Source organism: Thunnus thynnus, chromosome 8 (assembly GCF_963924715.1).
Source record: "Thunnus thynnus chromosome 8, fThuThy2.1, whole genome shotgun sequence".
Lineage (NCBI taxonomy): Eukaryota > Metazoa > Chordata > Actinopteri > Scombriformes > Scombridae > Thunnus > Thunnus thynnus.
In genome coordinates, this window is record NC_089524.1 from 20,570,455 (window position 1) to 20,589,938 (window position 19,484).

At 38.8% G+C, this 19,484-nt stretch overlaps 2 protein-coding genes across 2 annotated transcripts in view; one reads left to right on the forward strand and one right to left on the reverse strand.

Moving 5' to 3' along the window:
• The window catches only part of si:ch1073-396h14.1 (disintegrin and metalloproteinase domain-containing protein 10), a 30,477-nt gene extending 24,420 nt beyond the window's left edge, over positions 1 to 6,057 (forward strand). The window contains exons 13-15 of the mRNA XM_067597056.1: positions 1,475 to 1,574; positions 1,974 to 2,194; positions 4,686 to 6,057. Of these exons, the coding sequence (XP_067453157.1) occupies positions 1,475 to 1,574; positions 1,974 to 2,194; positions 4,686 to 4,790 (426 nt within the window). The 3' untranslated portion in view covers positions 4,791 to 6,057. The remainder of the gene's footprint in view (positions 1 to 1,474; positions 1,575 to 1,973; positions 2,195 to 4,685) is intronic.
• Positions 5,827 to 12,185, reverse strand: LOC137187841 (lipoprotein lipase). Its single transcript, XM_067597057.1, has 10 exons — positions 11,926 to 12,185; positions 10,846 to 11,042; positions 10,357 to 10,536; positions 9,842 to 9,953; positions 9,486 to 9,719; positions 8,536 to 8,778; positions 8,037 to 8,157; positions 7,540 to 7,758; positions 7,277 to 7,384; positions 5,827 to 7,186 (listed from the first exon to the last, which is right to left on the reverse strand). Exons 1-10 carry the CDS (start codon positions 12,023 to 12,025, stop codon positions 7,165 to 7,167), a joined length of 1,536 nt encoding a protein of 511 aa, XP_067453158.1. The 5' UTR covers positions 12,026 to 12,185; the 3' UTR covers positions 5,827 to 7,164.
• Positions 12,186 to 19,484: the final 7,299 nt, after the last annotated feature.

The following is a 19,484-nucleotide window of genomic DNA, read 5'->3' on the forward strand; positions in this document are numbered from 1 at the left end:
AAGAAAAGGGATCCAAAAATTATTTTTTTCATCATAATGCTAAAATTAGACACAAGTTTCGCTTACAATGAACACTTCCTTATTTATTTATGGGCTAAAATCGTTCTTAGCATCAAATGAACAGAAAACAGGAAGACTGACTCCTCTCGAAACATAAACAGATAGTCAAAACCTAATTTTGGCTTTGTTCTTCAAAACATTATTTATTTTAGCCATGTGTGAAGCAACTGACCCACATTACAAAGTGTTGGCCAAAGATTAAAGTGTCTAGATTTTGTTCACAAAGTCTGAGTGAATAATAAACAATATGCTTTGTCCATGTTTAGCTGCAAAAAACAGAGATGTCGGATGTGCTGTGCAATTTGTTGGTGAAATGCAAAATATTCAAACACAGATATAATCTTAGGAAACATAAGGAAAACATCGCCTGTCTTTAAAGTCATCAAATACTTCTCTTTGGAGCCTTGGACAATTTAAGAGCTGTATCTTTCCTAACTTATTTGGTCAGCTTGTATTGAAAAAGGATCTGTTGAAACCTTTTTTCTAAGATCTTGGATGGATCTTAAACCTCAGCTCTACTTTCAATCTTCCATAACTTCAGGCTTAACCCATACCAGGGCTGTTCAGACTTTACTAAAGTATAATTGATCATAATTTGAGGAGGTGCACATGACCACCATTGTACTAGATGCCTAATTAACATAACATACAGAAAATCCAGCCGACAGTCTGCTGATATACATAAAGGATGGGTTTATAGTTTTTCAAGTCTGTCCTAAAATGAACATTTGAACCCAAATGAGCATTGAAAGAGGCTTTGCTTGCTGTAATCACTCTTCCTGTTCATACTGGCAATTAAAAAATTCCTTCATAGCATGTTTTCAGTACGAGGAGGTCAAGTGATGAGGGACAAAATCCACAGTCCTCCTACTGTGCAAAAATGTATTTGTTTATCTGAAGCTTATATGAGGCTTCAGCCATCTGAGTTAATCAAATTAAGTGGATATCTTCCAAAGCTACAGTCTGTTTAGTATCAAATTTCCTCTTCTTCTCCTCTCTTGCTGAGCTGCAGTGGCCAATAGTAACAAAAAGAGGGAAACTGGTATTAAAAAGGCTGTAACTCTGGAAGATATCCACTTGATTTGACTCATTCAGATTGCTTAAGCTTCGTATTATTTTCAGATAAACATCTGAAAAGTTTTTCTCACAAAACAAGGACTGTAGAATTTGTTCCCCATCAGTTTCACTGAAAGTGAATTATGGAGGGATCTCGTAATGGCCAGTATGACCAGGAGGAATGATTACAGTCAGCTTAACTGTTTTGTCCTTATGGGCACCTGATTATTGTTTTAATATAGACTTGAAAACCAAGACATGAAATGCATTTTAATCCCCTTTGTTCAGACTTTCCTTTCTATTCTCATCTTGTAAATTCTTCATTCAAACTCATCAGTGTCTCCGGTTCTGTCTGCAGGTCTGTGCCGAGTCTGTGTGCGTGAAGCACAGCCTGCAGCAGTGTGACTGTCCAGGAGACTCGTTGAGAGAGAAATGCCACATGTGCTGCCAGCAGCCTGGTAACCACATGCCCATTTGTCCTCTACTACTGAGGAATGTGTTTACATTTTGTGTCCCAATACATCTACACTGTGTCAATTTGTACTGAGGTAACCGTCGTACATCGTTGTTTTCCATTAGACAACCTCAAAACCAACTCATCTGACATGATGACATGTTTTGGTGGCCATGGTGAAATTTCACTTGTTGTGTAGCAATTTAAAGCTACCATGTGTTGAATTTTCAGGTGACAGTAACATTTTTCTCAAATTATACTGAGGACAAGTTTTTGTTTGTAAAAAAAAACTGGTGGGCGCCAAAGCCGATAATCTTCTAATTCTATACACGTTAGTTTCAAACAGTTGGCTATATCATATGTATTCTGGTATATATATATATTTTCTCTGTATCATTGACAGATAAGCCTGACACATGTGCCAGCACCACCTCCTCAGTGCTGTCCCGTCACTTTAAGAGACAGGCGTTGGCCCTGGTGGGCGGGGCTCCGTGCTCGGGGAACCGAGGCTACTGCGACAAATTCCACGTATGTCGCCTGCTGGATGCAGACGGCCCCATCGCCAGACTGAAGAACTCCTTCCTCAAACTGGACGACTTTGATGACCTGGCAGAGTGGATGAAGGTGAATGATGAATGATGATGATTAGTTTGATTAACGCTCAACAACACAACTCCAAGAAAATGGAGGGTTTCACAATAAAGGGGAAGAACGACTAATGTAGCTCTCATGAGCCAAAATCAGACCAGTCTACTAAAAGTTTGTTAAAGGAGTAAAATTACATAAAATTTTACTCATACTGTAATCATATGAAAGCTGCAGACAGTACTGTTATAGTTACAGTATAATGTTAATGGTGCAGCAGAAAATCAGGGTTTATTGTAGTGAATTTGGTTTATTGGATAGCTGTGTGAATTAATTTCTTTGATGGCTGTGATTCTCTTCACTCAAAGCAAGAAAATTCCTGTCCAAACTGAAGTCAGTTATTGAACTAAAGCTGATTCCAAACTTTAAAGGCACCCTGTCAAGGTTTTGACCACTAGAGGTGCTGTAGAATAGTAACTAACAATTTTTCATTGTTGATTAATCAATTCATGGTTTTGGTCTATAAAAAAATCAAAAAGCTGTGAAAAATGCCCCTCACAAGTTCCTCGAGTCCAAAGTGATGTCATCAAATATCTTATTTTGTCCGATCAGCAGTCCAAAGCTATTAAAGATATTCAATTTACTATAATGTACGATGAGGAAAAGCAGCAAATTCTCAAAATTGAGAATCTGAAAACAACTTAAATGATGAATCGATTATCAAATTATTTGCTTTATTTTCTGTCAAATGACTGATCTGTTAATTAATCAACTAATCATTGCAACTCCACTATAAAGAATGAATGTTTTGATGAGCAGGTCCCTGTGTAGTTCAAATACTGCACTGTCCCGTACAAAAGACAAGAACAGCTGCACCTAAAAGGGAACAATGTGCCAATAAATGCATTCAACATGTTTGTGAGGCCTGAAGAATACACAATGAAGATGTAAACAAATCTGTGTTTGTTTACAGTGAAAGCTCCACATTGTATGTCTAATCAGTGTTTGCACTGTCAAACCCCTTTTTTATAAAGTTAGGAGATTCAGTATTTTTCTTTCTTTTAGTGTTAGTGTGTCATTTGTGGCATCGTAAAATAACGTCAATGCTTTAGGATGACGGTTGTTGTGAGATGATGAGTTAATTTGACTGATGTACACAAAAATCAACTTTGCAGATTTGAACCTAAAGTTGCTCTACTGACTCAAATGACTTGACAAATGGTTTTCTGTCTGTTTGTGCAAGCAAGAGGTTCCCCTATTTCTATTATGTGGTTGAAAAATGATCATCAACTATTTATTCTATGGCTGAAGATGTCGTCTTTTTCAAGGACCAGCAGATGTTTGCCTGAGGTTGCGTCCTCGGCTCAGCTCAGTGTGTTTGTTAAATTTCCTGTCTTGATGTTCAGCTGTCTTCAACATTTCAGTGCGAGCTGGCTTTGAGGTTTAGTTTCTCATGACAGCATGGCGAATCAGGAATGCCAATTTGGGTTTAAGAGCTTGTCATAGATCAGCCCCCCCTTCATTGTGTTGTTTCGCCATACCTGGGTTGCTGACTCATTTTGCAATCATGGAAAATCAGGAAAAACCTGGCAATTTGTTGGAGTGAACAGCTGAAAATTATACCATTTTCAGTTTATTTAGTCAGGAATGACATGGCTTTGTATAGTGGCGGGCCTTTCTCGAGAAATATGTAGTTAGTTAGAGATATAGTGACCTCAAAGATTCATGGAAACTGTGCTTTCTATGTAATAATCACTGCAAAAACTGATTTTCAGTATGACTCTAGGATTCCTTCATTGGCTTCATAAATAATATACTGTACAATATTATATACCTGCTCTGTTTTGGGCTTAAAGAGCTTTTTTCTGAAACACTGTAAAGCAGAACTTTGCTGAAGAAGTTCAACCAAGAATATGACACCAGATGCACAACATCAACTTATTTACACTGATAATAAAAGGCAAAATGAACTTGCTGCACAGGTTACAGCATATACTGTATGTGGGTGTAGTTTGTGAGTTGATAGAAATAACTGTACATACAAACAAAGCTTTGACATTTTGAATTTTAGTATATGTAGGTCAATATTTAGTTAGTCCCATTACTTGTCCTTCTCTTGTCCTCATGTGTAACAACAGGACTTTCAGCTGCTCTTTGATGCCGTTCCTCAGTGAAAACTCTTTCAAACTGAAGTGACAATATGTTAAAATGTCACTGGTTGCATTTCTTAATAATTATAATTTGGGATATAATGCTGTTTTAAATCATTGTTGTATTTTTTGACTACACTTCTGCAGTCACCCCAAAAACAAAAGCTGCTTAATAATGATCAAAGCACTGATGGTAACAACACATTTCTTACTTTACCTGAGTTGGAATGGTGCTTAAAACACTTTTCTAAATAATTTGATGCAAGCCTGTTCAAGAAATACAGTCAACGGTCATCCAAACTCACATGATATCCCTTCAGTTTAACAGAAATCATATTCAAATGACTTCACTTGTGCATTTGTTCATTTATTCTGCACAGGCTCACTGGTGGATCATCCTGCTGGCCATCCTGACACTGTCTGGAGTGATGGGCTGCACCGTCTGCCTCTGTGGCCGCAAACTGGACACCAGCGACTTAGAGTGATCTGTCTGACTTTTCATCCTCACCTCTGGGAAAACAAATATCATCATGATGATGCACAATTTAATTCCCGTTAATTTATCAGGGATTTTGAAGCGTCAAGGCCACATTGAACAGATTCTTTTTTTTTTTTTTTTAACTTTGTTCTACTTTCAGAGTTTATGCTTTGCAGGACCCGCTCAATGCCTTGCACGCCAATTCGTTAACTGATACCTTTGTATGTCATTATGCATCTGCCATTTCTTGTGTGGCTCGTCTGTTCACACAACAAGTGGTGATGCATGTGTTGTGGAAAAAGCTGCTGTTGTTCTCAGCTGTCCATCAGCCCCTTCAGAGGGGCCACATACTGAAGCACTTCATCTACTTTACGATGGTTTGTTGTTTCTGGCTGCAGCATCCTTGTTGTATTTGAACTTGAGGGCTAATTTCAGCTTTGATGAACATCCAGGTTTCCATCATACAGAGACTGTATTGATTTTGAAGACGTCACAGGCGAAGGAGGAGGCGACAAATGGAAATTAGTGGTTACTTAAAATTAGTGGCATGACCTTTGACTCTGCTGCTGTCACTTCCATGTTTACAAAGGAAGAAATGCTTACGATTAAGTTAATAAAGTGATAACATACATGTTTGTCACCTCAAAATGACCAGGATTTATATGTCAGAACCAAAAGTCATATTTTGTGATGGATATAAAGCTGGTTGTGTATCCTGATTCAGTCTCTTGGGTCACCTTGACACAATCAGCGAACGGTGTCACAACTGCAAGGACATTAAGAAATCACATAGATTATTTGGGGTAATTTAACCACTTTTATATCAAAAACAGACATGAGCGAGTTTAAATTGTTAATATTGTTTGGATCAAACACATTTTTTGCTTTGATAATATATAAAAAACAGGAATAAGCAGCCTTGAGCTGCTAAATATATGACTGATAATGGCGAAATGTTTCATGATTGAGTGACAAAAAACAAAGTTTATCCTCGTTTTTCATGGACACAGCCATAAAACAAATTTCAGGCTCAGGATGACCTCTCAGATGGCAGATTTGGTTTATTAGAGAATTTACACAGTAGAGTGATATTATTTACAAATATATACAGAGGATTATAGAAATGCACAGTTTACAGATTCAATCAATCCAGAAGTAAAAATACAGAGACAAAAAAAGTGTTCCATACTACAAAATCTATCATCATATGCTTTATGGTATTTACAATAAATCTACTGTACAAGTAACTTTAACGTTTAGCAATCTCTTCCCCCGTCTTCAGTGCAAAAGTAAAGCATCTCCACTTTCTTTTAAGGTGGAAATTAATTCACAATGATTAGAGTACCGATCTCTAAAGAGCCATGGGTTAGATATTGCTCACAGAAACAGAAATTTAATTATGAATAGTAGAGCATTAATTGAAATTTAAAAAGTCACACGCACAGAAGAAATCACAGTTTCACAATACAGTGGCAACACTGATATTAACTGTGCCTTCCACCTCACACTGATCATCCAGGACCTCATACACTTTAATCAATAGATCCATGGTATACAAAATGTCTTTGAGTTTGAGGTAACAGCTTCAAAGTAACACGTCATTATGCAGAGGTGTAGCTGTAAAGATGCTGCAGAGATGCTCATTATGAAAGCAGCAGCTCTTGCATACGTTTCAGTAAAAGTCACGAAAGTTCTTACAGTAAGAATAATAAAGCAGGTGGAAAACGGCACCAAAGGTTAAGACAAGTTTAATTTGCGACAGCCTGCTGCTGGCGACTGTTTACAGTAAGGCACACTGATACAGGTCCCACAGTCACGTGTGTCGTGCTGAGAGCCACAGTGGTGAATGCTCTGTTGGGTTAATAGTCAGATAATACTGTGCATCAAGTTAAATAAACTGTACCCTATTGCATAGAACACATTAATATGTAAAAATCCCCCTCTCTTCGAGAAGTGGCACGGTAACAACAGTCTACAGGATGCCATGGACACAAAGAGTACATTATTTTTCACAGTGGTTGCTTTAAATATGACACTTTGTACACAATCTGACATCACTACCTCCAGAACTATTACGTTAAATCCTCTCAGTATGGCAAGTTTGAGTGTTTCCATCTCTTTGGACACTAAAGAATTTACTTTCATTTTGTACAACAATGACGTTACAGTTATATGTCATAAAAACAACTCTTTACAAAATATTATACAGTAATTTACATACATATTGCTTTAAATAACAGACATACTTCTGTGGATATATACAAGGTGGTGAAGGTTTTTTTTGAAATTTGAGAAATAAAATAAGTTACAGGTGTATAAATTATTTACTAAGTGCTGAAATGGACAGACGGGTGTTCAACTGTGGGGTCGTTTCCTCAAGGTCAGTGGTTCTCCAGAGTTACTCTACAGACAAAGACAACGTTTATTTTCATTTTAAAGCCTTAACAGAAGTTATGTTAATAGTAAAAAGGGGAAGTGCAGAAGCTAACTTACCTTTTTGGGGTTTGTTTTGTGGTCGTCCTCCAAGCATCCTTACATTTAACAAATGTGACCTCCTGTGTTAAATTCTGAGTATCAGGGTCTTTCACGCAGAACACCACCCTGTGAGAGAAATCAAATGACCATTGATCTATATGCAGTAGCTTCATCAACAGTAAGATATAGGTAATATGTTCAAATTATTACAAGAAATAATGCTAAAAATGTGTTATTTGTCTAATGTCAATAAGTCATTTTCACACTATGAAACAACTTACTTTTGCTGGGTCTCGCCGGCTCGGATACGAATTTTGTGAACCTCCATGTTAGCGCTGTCAGAGTCCCCGGACCACCAAGAAGAAACCATCTTCAACATGTTGGAAGCCGACCAGCCGTTTGCCTCCTCCCATTTAAACTTCAACATCAAGAGTTCTCCGATATCCTTCTCCGTCACCAGCAGGAATGAATGTGTCTTATTTGTCGCTATTTTCTCCTTTCTGCCAGACACAAATTACATCAGTTCTTTACTCGTAGCCAGAAATAATGTTTTATTTAGCAAGCCTTGTAAACTCTGCACCATAAACTGTGATATAACCACAGGAAGCAAAGAGGATACTTTGCCATGTCTGTGGTTAGATCACTGTTTATGGCTTCTGCCTCATGCTGTTTTCTTTGACTACTGTGCACCCGTTCCAAAACAACTCATGTAATTCACAAGATGCAAGTCATGCTGCTGTAATTCTCTTTTATAAAGGATTTAAAATGGCCCACTCACAGTTTAAGCTCCAGGTTTTCAGCTTCTCCTTTCGTTCCGTACAGTGAGACGGTCAGCGAGGGCTCCATCTCTGAACGGTTCACCTTACTGGAGAAGTGGATCTTCAGCTGATAGTGGTAAACTGTGAGAGTGAGCAACAATCAGCATCATTTGGGAAACTTTAAATATGTATAATCGCTACTGTAGTGAAACCATTACAATTCAGATTTAGTTGTTTTAGCAAAACTAAGCCGGGGGACTGCAAGTGGTCAGAGTTTTGCAGTCAAAGCCACCAGAAATTGAAACACTGCTGATGTCAGAAAATCTTAAATTTCTTTTTTAAAAACTTCTTAAAACAGTTTTATAATGAAGCTTTTTAAGGATGAAATCATAAAGCTTGTTTTTATATTATTAAACAATAATAATTTATACAATTATACAATATCATTAAATTATCAGACCCTGTGTAAATAAAAAATCTCCCATCAACTTAAAAAATGTTTTTCATGGGACCACTGACCTCTGAAAGGCATGGAGGCTCGTGTCTTGGTGTACATCTGAATGTTGCGTGCCTTGCGGACCTTGCTGATGTCATAGCCCACTGTGTTGCAGCGGCTTTTGCGGCAGCTGAGGCACATGCCGCGGTTGAACATGTCGCTGCTGCCGCACCGGTACGCCTTCGCCGCTTCCTGCTCGTTCAGCAGAGAGTCGATGAACAGGTGGACCGAACGCTCATGTTCACATTTCACTGCATCAGTGATGGCTGAGGAGGAAACAGGGAAGCATATTTAATATGTGCTGCTTATAATTGAAATGTACTGAAACTGATTGAAACTGAAGGACACTGAGAAATTAAAAGGCCGATTGGCCTCACTCTGGATAAAATGTCTTTACCTGTCAGCCAAGAAGTCTAATATTGTGTCTGACCTTCTACAAAGACTTTCTTCAGCCATGTTTGGAGCCCTCTGTTTACTTTCAGACTAGTGTGAATGGGGTCATTGTGCAGCTCACACTAACAATGTTCACTGCTGAGACAGATTAATGACAAGCAGCAAGTAGCTGCAGTATTGAGTGGGGCTGCTGGACTGTGTGCTCTGTGTGTGTGGACTAATATCAGACACATGATTGTTTGATGGTAGATTATATTGGCTTTACTTTAGGTATCAAATATGTGGCAGAAATGCATTATTACGTAAAAACCAAAATCAAACTTTGAGGCTGTTTTAACTGCCTAAAAACTTTAAAAAGGAAAAAAAGCTCTACAATCTGCTGGGGATGGATGATATGGAAAAAAACTTGTATCAGAGTATCTAAAAGAGAAAAAAAAAACTCCCAATATTACAGTACTGTATGTCACAGTAACTGTTTAGTTACAGAAATTTTTAGTAGGCGCTTTGTTGTGTTAGTTTAAACACAAAAACATGACAAACTAATAATAAATGATTTTGCACGAGTTGTAGTTATTCTCACCAAATATCCCAAAGTTAGCGATCTTCTCCAGGGCCCCCCTGAGATTGCAGCCTGGCTGGAAGCTGCCTCCGTTGGGGTAAATGTCTATGTGGCCCACAGGCTGCTGGATCCCGATGCTGAGACCCAAAGAGCCCCGCGTGAAGGTGTGCAGGACGTCTACAAAGTGAGCGTCATCTGGGGAGAGGCGCCTGTGGGCGTGCTCGCCCTCAAAGTCTGGGCCAGCTGGGTCCAGACCTGCAGGCAGAGACAGGGAGCGTCAACAATAAATTGACCAATAAAGTCATTGACCTATTTATACAACAAATTAAATGGATGATTTTTAGAAACATCAACTACTTAGTGTCATGTGTCTTAACCTGTTATTCTTCCGACTTTATTGGTTGCATGGCTGCCAGCGAATCCCGCCACGTGAGCCCCAAGGCTGTAGCCAATCAGGTGGATGTTATCAAGAGGCATGTTGGTGGTTTCCTATCAAAAGCACATTAATGGAAATATGATTAATGAAAGAATTGTGACAAATAATCCCTGTCATTAACAAACTAATCAGAACATTACTACAGTTTTTATATTAGCAACAAACGATTTTGTTCCAGAAGATGTGCAGAAGGAGTTACCAATAAATAATTTATTAACTATTGGTTGTTGGTGGTGGTTTGTTAAAGTGGAAAATAATGCTTTATTATTGACTTTCTATAGGTTTGTTGGCTTATTGTTGAATGGAAAAACACATGATCACATGTTTCTACATCTTTTTGGCACCAATGTACTTGCGTCAAAAGGATCATTCACTTTAATATGTGCTCAAAATTTGGGAATCCAAAAAAGATTGTGATGGGTGTAACATTTTGGAACATTTTGGACTCCTACTGACCTCAATCCAGTCAATGAAGTGAGCGATCTCCCGTCCAACTGCCTTGGTGTTCTGGGCTGCAACCACATAGTGGTTCTGGGCCGAGTTGAGCCAGTCCACCACGATGACGTTGGCTGTCTGTTCTCTCTCATATAGCGCTGATACCAGCTTAGCAACCCAGCTTTCGTACATACCGCTCAACTGTTGAAACAACCAAAAAACATAACTTATAATGTGCCACAACATGGCATTCAGGGCATTAGTAAAGTCTAAGCCACCTCCAGATCATCTTCACTTCACATTATTTGCCAATTACAACATGTTGTTGCTTGTTGAGAAAGTTAGTTATGTGAATTTGGCGAGACGTCATGGCAGCACAATTTGGTGAAATAGTGCAACACAAGCAGTCACAGGTGTTTCTTCTAAACCAAAACAAAGGTATGTGAATGAAGTCCTCAGGGAGGTTTAAAAGCAGGGACAAGTCACAGCAGGCTGAGGCATCTCACTCACCGTCCAGCCGTGGATTACTAGGAAGGTTTTGGAGGTACTGTTGAAGGTGCAGGCTGCCAGGGAGTCAGGTTTGCCAGGAATGATGTAGCACAGGTCATCATCGGGATGGGATGGTTTGCGGAGAGAGAACTTGGCAACAGTTTGATTGCTGTCATCCTTGTGGTCAAACAGGTCTTTCAGAGGGTCGAGGAAGTTACCTGACAGGGAAGAAGTTTAATAAATTAACAGTTTTGTCTTGACCAAAAATTTAGCATTTATTAAAAAAGAAGAGAGCAAGGGAAGAAAGATTCCTCTGTCTAGCTGGTGTTTTTTTCAGATGTGTAAATCTGATCTAAGATACTGGCTATGAAGGCCGAGACGCCTGACTAGCTAACTGAGTGACTGGCCCCAATAAACTCTGGCCCCTCAGGGGCCCCACAGTAAATGAGCTTCCACCTTAGACTAGATGAGGGTTACTGGAGTTCACTTTGTCAGTCTGAGCTCCATAGAAACCACCAAGAGTTTTTCCCAGCTTTGTTCCTGCCATCTCACCGACTATAATCTGCCCAAGTTTCAGTGGTCCTGACACAGTCAGCTGACTCAACCCGACTGGGGGTTGTGCTGGTTTTTCAGAGTTGGGGGTGGGGTGGTGGATGAACCTCACACACAGACATTTACATTGGGAGGTGACTGGAGCAGTTATAGTAAACATAAATGATCATAATTGCACTTGGATAACACCATTCCTGTTGAGATTTTAGTAGCCTGTATCTGTCACTTTCCCCCTAATGTGCAGTGTAGGCTCTCTGAGCAACAAGTATGTCCGTCTTGTCTTTCATATGCATGTAGTTAGTAGAAGTTGAGCATTTGCCAAAAGGCACAAAGACAAGTTTAGTCATAGACACGTGATATGCGTCTGTCGTTTAAAACGTTTATGTTATTCTCAGAGTCCAAACTACACACACCCGCAAGAATTAGACACACATATCCTTCAAGCGAAACTTCTTTACGCCCGATACGCCCAAACCTTTCAGTCCAGCACAAAAGTCTGTTGATATGTGTCTGAGAGTAAATGTGAATAAGGTTGAACTGGCAACTCACCAAAAATAGAATCGGTGAGCTCTTCTTCCAAAGACGTCACATACTGCACAGCTGCATTCAACACCAGAAAGTAAAGAAACCGAACTTGCCACGCTTTCATTTCTTTTACAGCTTACTCCTTTTAGAGAAAATACCTTTAACAGTTTATTAAACCAATCTGACACCGCAGCAGAGAAGTGATTGTATTCCTATTCCTTCCTTCCTTCCTTCCTACGAGTAAGTCCCGTGCGTCCTGTGGCGCGCAGAGCGCTGATATCTGAACCACCTTGAACTGGCCGCTTCTTAAATAGCACCTCCGACAACCCATTGGCTGCTGACCCCAGGGCGGGGAATGGAAAAATATGTGTAAAGTAAATCATTAGACTGCTTTATGAGGAGAGCTTTATGCCAACACTGTCTGGCAGCATGGTTTCTCATTAAAAACCAGTTTTTGACTTTTTAAATGTTCTTTTTACAGTGAGTAGACCTCGTAATAGACCCAACATGAGGAATGAATTACTGCATGTTGGGCTGATTGCATAATCATATGCTGAATTGAGTGATTGGTTAACTGATGATTGATTAATTATTTTATCTTTTAATGGCATTTCACATTTTTAAATTTAAAAATATGCTTTTAAACTGCAAACAGGTGTGCATGTTGTAACCTTATGTTAATTTTTTTAAGTGTCTTCCAAAGAAAAAGGTAATAATATATTTTTTTAAATTTATATGCCACATTTTATACAAAAAAAAAACATGTAATACATTGTTCAATCTTCACAAAGATGAATAATACTCTAATAATAGAATGACAGATGAAAGAAATAGAAACATTCACATGATTCTTAAAAAAGAGATGACAGATAAGAGAGATATCTAACAGTAAATATCAGATGAAGTGCAGTATATTCAGGCTGTAAACACTGATGAACTTTGAGGTTTTATCTGTTGTCAGTATTTATTTACAGTCTGCTCAATGCAGGCTGAGAAGCAGGTCGTGTGTGTTTTGGGAGAAGACCTGGACTGTTTTGTACAGTAGCGGACAAACTTAGAGTGCAGTGTCACCGGTCACCTACATGGCTGGCTTTCTCCTCCATTCCAGGACGAGGACAGCTTGGCTGAACACAAGGGGCCTCTTAAGGACATTTGGGGGCCCCGTTTTCTCGGATCTCCTGTTGTCATGGCATCAGAGAGCAGAAAGGAGAGAGAGAAAGCACAGAGGAGACACACACCTGCTTCAAGCTGTTTTATTCTTTGCTTGTTGAACCCTTTGAGGGTCAATCTCTTTCTTTAATTTTACAGAAGCACTAATTATGCATTATTGGTTATTAAGGCAAGGTAATGTAATTTTGTTTATATAGCACATTTCAGTAAAGGTAAACACAATATGCTTTACATTAAGGTGCATACAGAAACAGATATGATTAGAATAAATAAAATATAACATACAAAACTGACAACCACCCACCATCCAAACCACAAACCACCCAACCATCCCACAGACATACTCACGCATAATGGAAATAATAAGCCTGAGAGTACAAACAGTTTTCAATTAATTTTGAATGTGGCAGTTTGTTCCAGACAACATGACCAAAGTAGCTAAAAGCTTCCTTCACCAGATCTGGATCTTATTCTAAGTACAGTTATGAAACCACCACCTGATGACCTGAGATGATCGTAGTCAGTGAGCCAAACCATTAAGTGCTTTAAAGAAGTAGAATTGTGAAGGTGATTCTGTATTGCACTGGGAGCCAATGATGTGATTTATGTCCTGGAGTCATGTGTTCGTTTTCAATTGCATGCGTCAGAACTCTGGCTGCTTTTCTGTTTGGAGAGCATTGCAGTAATCTAGCATGAACCAGCTTCTCAGAGTCAGCTTGAGACATCAATCCTCTGAATTTTTGATAAATGATAAAAAGTTGTCCTGGTTAAATTCCTGACATGATTCAAAGTTAAGACCAGAGTCCAAAATTACTTTAGGTTCCTGACTTTCTCTCTGTTCTGTAGAAACAGAGATTCTAGGTGTGAATACATTTCCTGTCTCTGTTTTTGTACCTAATACAAGTATTTATTCAGCTGTTAAAATATTTTTGACATCAGTTGCTGATATCATTAATACAGTTTACCAGCTTTCTTATAAGATTAAAATCATAAGAAGGCAGAGAAATATACAGCTGTGTGTCATCTGCATATAAGTAATAGGATATAGTATTTTTCTTTATAATGTTACCGAGTGGGAGCATGTGCACATTAAAAAGCAAAGGCTCAAGAATAGACCCTTGAGGAACCCCCTGAGAAAATCTTAGTTTTGAAGCCACTGAGGGAAACAGAATATCCTGTCACTGAGTTTGGCAGAAAACCAGTTAAGTAGACGCTGTGTTAGACCAGCTGAACAGACACTGTTGTTTTTTACAACTTTTGGTTATGTCTGTAGTTACTAATTACAAAAGGAACTGGTTGTTCTTAATGGTGTAATAATGGTGGTGTAATGATTCTTGAGTTCTTGAGTTCTTTGAAAGATACTTTTCACTTTCAAGGATGTTTTTTTCCTTTTAAACTCTTAGCAAAAATTAAGGTTGGTAATGTTTTTTCCTCTGAACTTTCACTTACTTATTCTCATTATCACTTATTAGTTAGTCATGAAAAATGTAATAGAGAAATAGTTGATATTTTAAACACATTTTTGGGGGCTTTAAAGAGCATTATCCACTATTTGATGCTGAATATCTTAATAAATATCAAATATTGGGATTTTACTTGCAACATATTGTTATAATGTAAAAGTTTACAACTGGGATCAGGCTGCAGTGCACAGGCTCCTGGCATAGCGACATGTTGGCAGACCTGACCAATATACCTACAGCATCAGCAACATGTACAATTTTATTTTACAATTAGCAAAAGTTCTTGGCCCACCTGCAATGTAACTGGCAGTCACAGACTGTTATAATGGCAAGTTCGTATAGTTTCCATTACTTCACAACTTTGACCTTTGACCTTTTGCACAGAGCATTTCACCCACTAACAAAAATGTTGTTGCATGCCCGCTGCAGAATATGAGCTAACATCCAGGCAAGAGTATTTGGGTCGGCCAGCTGATTTGTAGCCAAAACCTCCAGCACGAGATGCCAAGGTACACTGGGCAGGAGGCTGATGAGGTAATGGTTGAAAAGTTACAAGTATGTTGCTGTGAAGATCGATTGAATAGATAACTCTGCGGGCATTGTGACAATTGTTACCGTAAACCACAGGTATTATAACTAATCATCTGTTAACAGTATTCTAGTGTAATAGCTGTGTAATAAATGTTACAACATGGTTTTTAAAAGGCCCAAACTGTGATCCAAATGTGAACAATACACGCACAAACCCTAAAAGATAACTTAATCCAACTTAATGACGGTATTAATTCCCATTTGCCCATGTTGTTAAAGGTTTGCTTACATCATTTATGTAAATGTAAATGTAAAGATCCCCTCCAGAAATGTTTAGGTTGCACACTGGACCACTATTGGCTCTAAAATTGCTGTGATGTCACAAATCATGCTCGTAGGTAAACACCTTAAACTCAGATTTTCGTCGAACACACAGAAACTTTCCACTTTTGGCAGATGAATGTTAAAACAGCGTTCAAGGCTCAAACTCTGCACATACGTCATTCTGCACAGACAAGCTCAAACATCCAACTGAAAGAACAAGCGGAAAAAAAACACTTTTTTGAGTGGAGGGGGACTTTAATGTAAGGTTGTGAACGCATTTCCCAAAAACAATGTACATGTGGCCTGAGAATTTAGAGGATTATTCACATTTAATTAAGGGTCCTTACCGGAAATAATGAACACATTTTCACTAAATCTATTTTTACATGAAGTATACAGTTTTTGCAAGTGTAGTTCTAACAATAACAGCCCTGTTATAATAGTTAATACTTCATCTATTAAGTACAGTAGAGGAACAGAAAACCAGCTGGCTCAATGAGCAATTACTCCTCTATGAACATGACAACATTTTCCTTGAAACGCAATAACCGCATTTATGTTCCCACTACAGATGCCAGGGTCCTATTGTCCACGCTGGGGAGAGACTGTGTTGTTGAGGAGTGAACCTCAGGCGCCAGACTTCCACAGCACAGATACGCTGGGGCCAACACAGAGGGAGGGCCTGAAAGTGGATGACTCCTCCCTAAAGTTTGGAGACAACAAAATGTCTTGGACTTTATGTACGCCTATTTCCAAGACTTATTTCCCAAGGTTATTTCTAGGAATGGCATATGTTCACGTGTTGCACATGTGCCATGTACAAGAGATTGTACAGCAAAAACATGTTTTTCAACTAATTTGTACAGCTATTTTTTAATGTAATCTATGTAAACTTCCAGATTGTATACTGTCTTTTTTTAAACACTGGAGTGGGATTTATATTCTTTGATTGACTGATGATCTGAAATAAGATGCTTCTGTTAACAAGCTATTTTTGAACCGTCTTGAACCTTTGCCTGAAGAACTCTGCAGCTCGAACTCTGTGTGGTAGTTTCTTGTATCTAGTTTAATTTATTTTTTGAATCCAGTACCAACCCCACTGAAGGTTTGTGGATGTGCACACGACTAATTCATTTTCATTCAGCAAAACTTGTCCACCACCAACACAAAGTCATGAGGGAATGTTTCCACGGTGACCAAGAGAGAAAAGCTGGACGTTCACAATTGTATCTGTTCTGTAATGTTGTGACAGCTCTACCTAAAGTCATAACCTCTTATTTAACACTCATCTGTCATACACATGTCGTATATTTTGTGTATGAAACTATATTCCAGTGTTGGAATGTCAATATGGTCAGATACTGGGGTTTTATACCTCTATCCCCTCAGAAACAACTTTTTCCTTGCCAAGAATTATCTGTAAAGTGGCTGCTTAATACTGGAAAAGCAAGTGGAACCTGGAGGTTGAAGAGAGAGTCACCATGTTATTGTCCAAAACAGATAAACTGATGTTCTTTCCATGAGTTTGAAAATCATAAAATGCTGATTTGTACAGAATAAGGGGATCAAAATATCTTTTGGAGTTCAGGGTAAGACCTAATTGCCAAAAGTATTTTTGTTTCTTTGAAGATTACAAGAATAACAAGTGTACAGATGAGAGTATGCATCATTATTTCTTCACTGTCCCAGTTTTGGAAAAAAACACATTATAAAAAAGTGTACTGAGCATGAGTTGATCGTCATACTATTTTACAGTTTATTAACTTTGTCCAGATCCCAACTGTTGCTCAATGCCTCTCCTCCCTTTCCACAGTCATGAGGGAATCTCTTTTCAGAGAAACTAATCCACAAACTCAAGGAATCATATATTCAACATTTTTTTTTCTCTTTTTCATACTGTGGATTGGTTCAGTGTTAGGTAATATGTTTTGAATTTTTAGCAAAGCTGGCTTAGTGATAACAACCAGCTCTAATCCTGTACTATTAAAACATATTAGTTAGATGTGAGCTTTAAGTGGCTTCAGATGTTGGCTGATCTACAGCGTCTTTTGTGTGCGACGAGCACAACTGTTAGCAAAGTTGCAAGCCATACGGGAGAGGTAGTTCAGCAACACAATATCAATAACAACCTACTTAAAAGCACAACGTGGGTCCACTGTCCACTAGTTTTAAAGGGGACCTATTGTGCTCATTTCCAGCTCTATATTCTTATTTTTGGCCACTAGAGTAGCTTTGTATGATTCACATTTCAAAAAACTCCTTCTTCTACTATCTTACTAGTGCAGTGCCACTTCAAAATGTGCCCGTTCGATTGCTTATTATTTCACGAGAACTGCATATGTATGTATCGGTCGACAAACATCAATTAAAATGATAAGGAATTAATAAATGAAATGGATTAAATTCAGACAGAAACTTCGCCAGTGAGACTAAACTGAGGTTGAATTGCAGAAGCAGTTTACAGCCTTCCACTGGTTGATTCTGCTGTCAATCAAACGTGTTTGTGCTCCTGTCAGCTAGTTTTACTCCCTCTGCCTCTGCCTTTTTCTCTTATGTGTGCTCGATCTTCTCTCTCAGGCAGTTTAACTGAGCAGGGCGAGTGACTTTGTTGTGCTCTCAGACATGGAGCCGAGCGGCTCACTGTTCACTTGTTTACTCAAAGTTTATTAAACATGTCACATGTTAAACAACTTCACACTCGACACTGCATTTCCTTGGTTCCTCAGCAGTACACCCGCCAAGTGTGATGTCAAGTCAGAGCCCAAAGGGGACACAGATAGAGAGACAGACAGACACAGATAGAACAGACAGACAGACAGACAGACAGAGATTCCTTGCTTTTTAGTTAAATGAACTGCAGTGCCCGTTCAAAACGTGTCTGAGACATCCTGCAGTAAGTCTTGAACATACATGCTAAGTTTCATTCTCAGTACACAATTTAATAGTAGAGTTTTAGTCTCAAACTTTTTCAAGTCATTATCACTATGGATGTAATCCCACCTCCAACAACAATGTGGGTTGCAATGACAGAGTCACGCTGTCCGTATTTCCACTCATTGACTTCACGTGCAGAAGAAGAAGCAAATCAGCTTTGTTGATGAGATTTTTTTTGAATATTTCCCAAGAATGGCTCATCCAAAAAACTTGGATACCCAGCAAATGTCCACCAGGTATGAAGTGATGATGAATGGATTTCAAGATATGTGAAGGACAAACATAAATACAGACATACATACATGCATACAGACAGAGATTCCTTGCTTTATATAGAAAGATACGTCCCTTTATGCAGCCCCTCAGTTCAGCTTCTGTCTTTAACAGGCAGACTTAGCTCCTGTCTCTTTAAGACCCCCACTATGTTCTGATTGGCCAGCCTCAGGAAGTCTGCCAAGGGGCAGCCATATCAGTGTCATGTCAAGTTACTGTTGATGCAAACCCAACATTTCCTGCTTTACTGCTTCTTATTAAAAGCTTTTAAATGACTAAGTAACAGGAGATTTTTATTGTGAAGAATTTACAAGAATTAAACATGTTCCTCACCGACTTAGCAGAGCTTTGTTAGTGGTGCTAAAAATGAGTCGACACAACAACATATGGAGAAATTTGGAGCTCTTTGTTCAGCGGATCAGTTAATAATAACGCAGGGAGGAATAGTACAAGCAGAGAGAGCCACAGTGATGATGATGTTTGATGAAGAGCAGCAGACAACCAACACACCTCCTTATTTTAATTTGCTGTGTAATGGAAAAACACTCACAGCGTGCTAGCTCGACTGAAGTCATGGCTTGGTATGACTACCCCCAATACAATGGAAAAATGCCATAATGTTAGCGGAGCAGAGCACTGATTTTGCATGCTTTGCGTGGAGCAGATGACAATATAAAGAAATCCGTCATGAGTCGACATCAGCTGAAAGTAGAAAAAAACGTTGGAAGCCAAGTGTTCAAAGCAGTCTGAAGCCGGTGCTTTTTACTCACAGGGATTACTTCTACATACGTTTAGCTCATTATTTGACACTTTGGCCACGTTTAATATGAACATCCAACATTGTAACATTATATATATGATTGAAAATAAGGAAAAGCAGAATAGGTC

Bases quoted from the DNA above. Each gene is read 5' to 3' on its own strand.
- LOC137187841 (XM_067597057.1), bottom strand. From the start codon at position 12,025: ATGAAAGCGTGGCAAGTTCGGTTTCTTTACTTTCTGGTGTTGAATGCA. The intron at 9,720-9,841 runs GTTAAGACACAT...CTCTGCCTGCAG, and splicing joins TAAAGTCGGAAGAATAACAG to GTCTGGACCCAGCTGGCCCA. The intron at 7,385-7,539 runs GTAAGTTGTTTC...TTTCTCTCACAG, and splicing joins GCCGGCGAGACCCAGCAAAA to GGTGGTGTTCTGCGTGAAAG.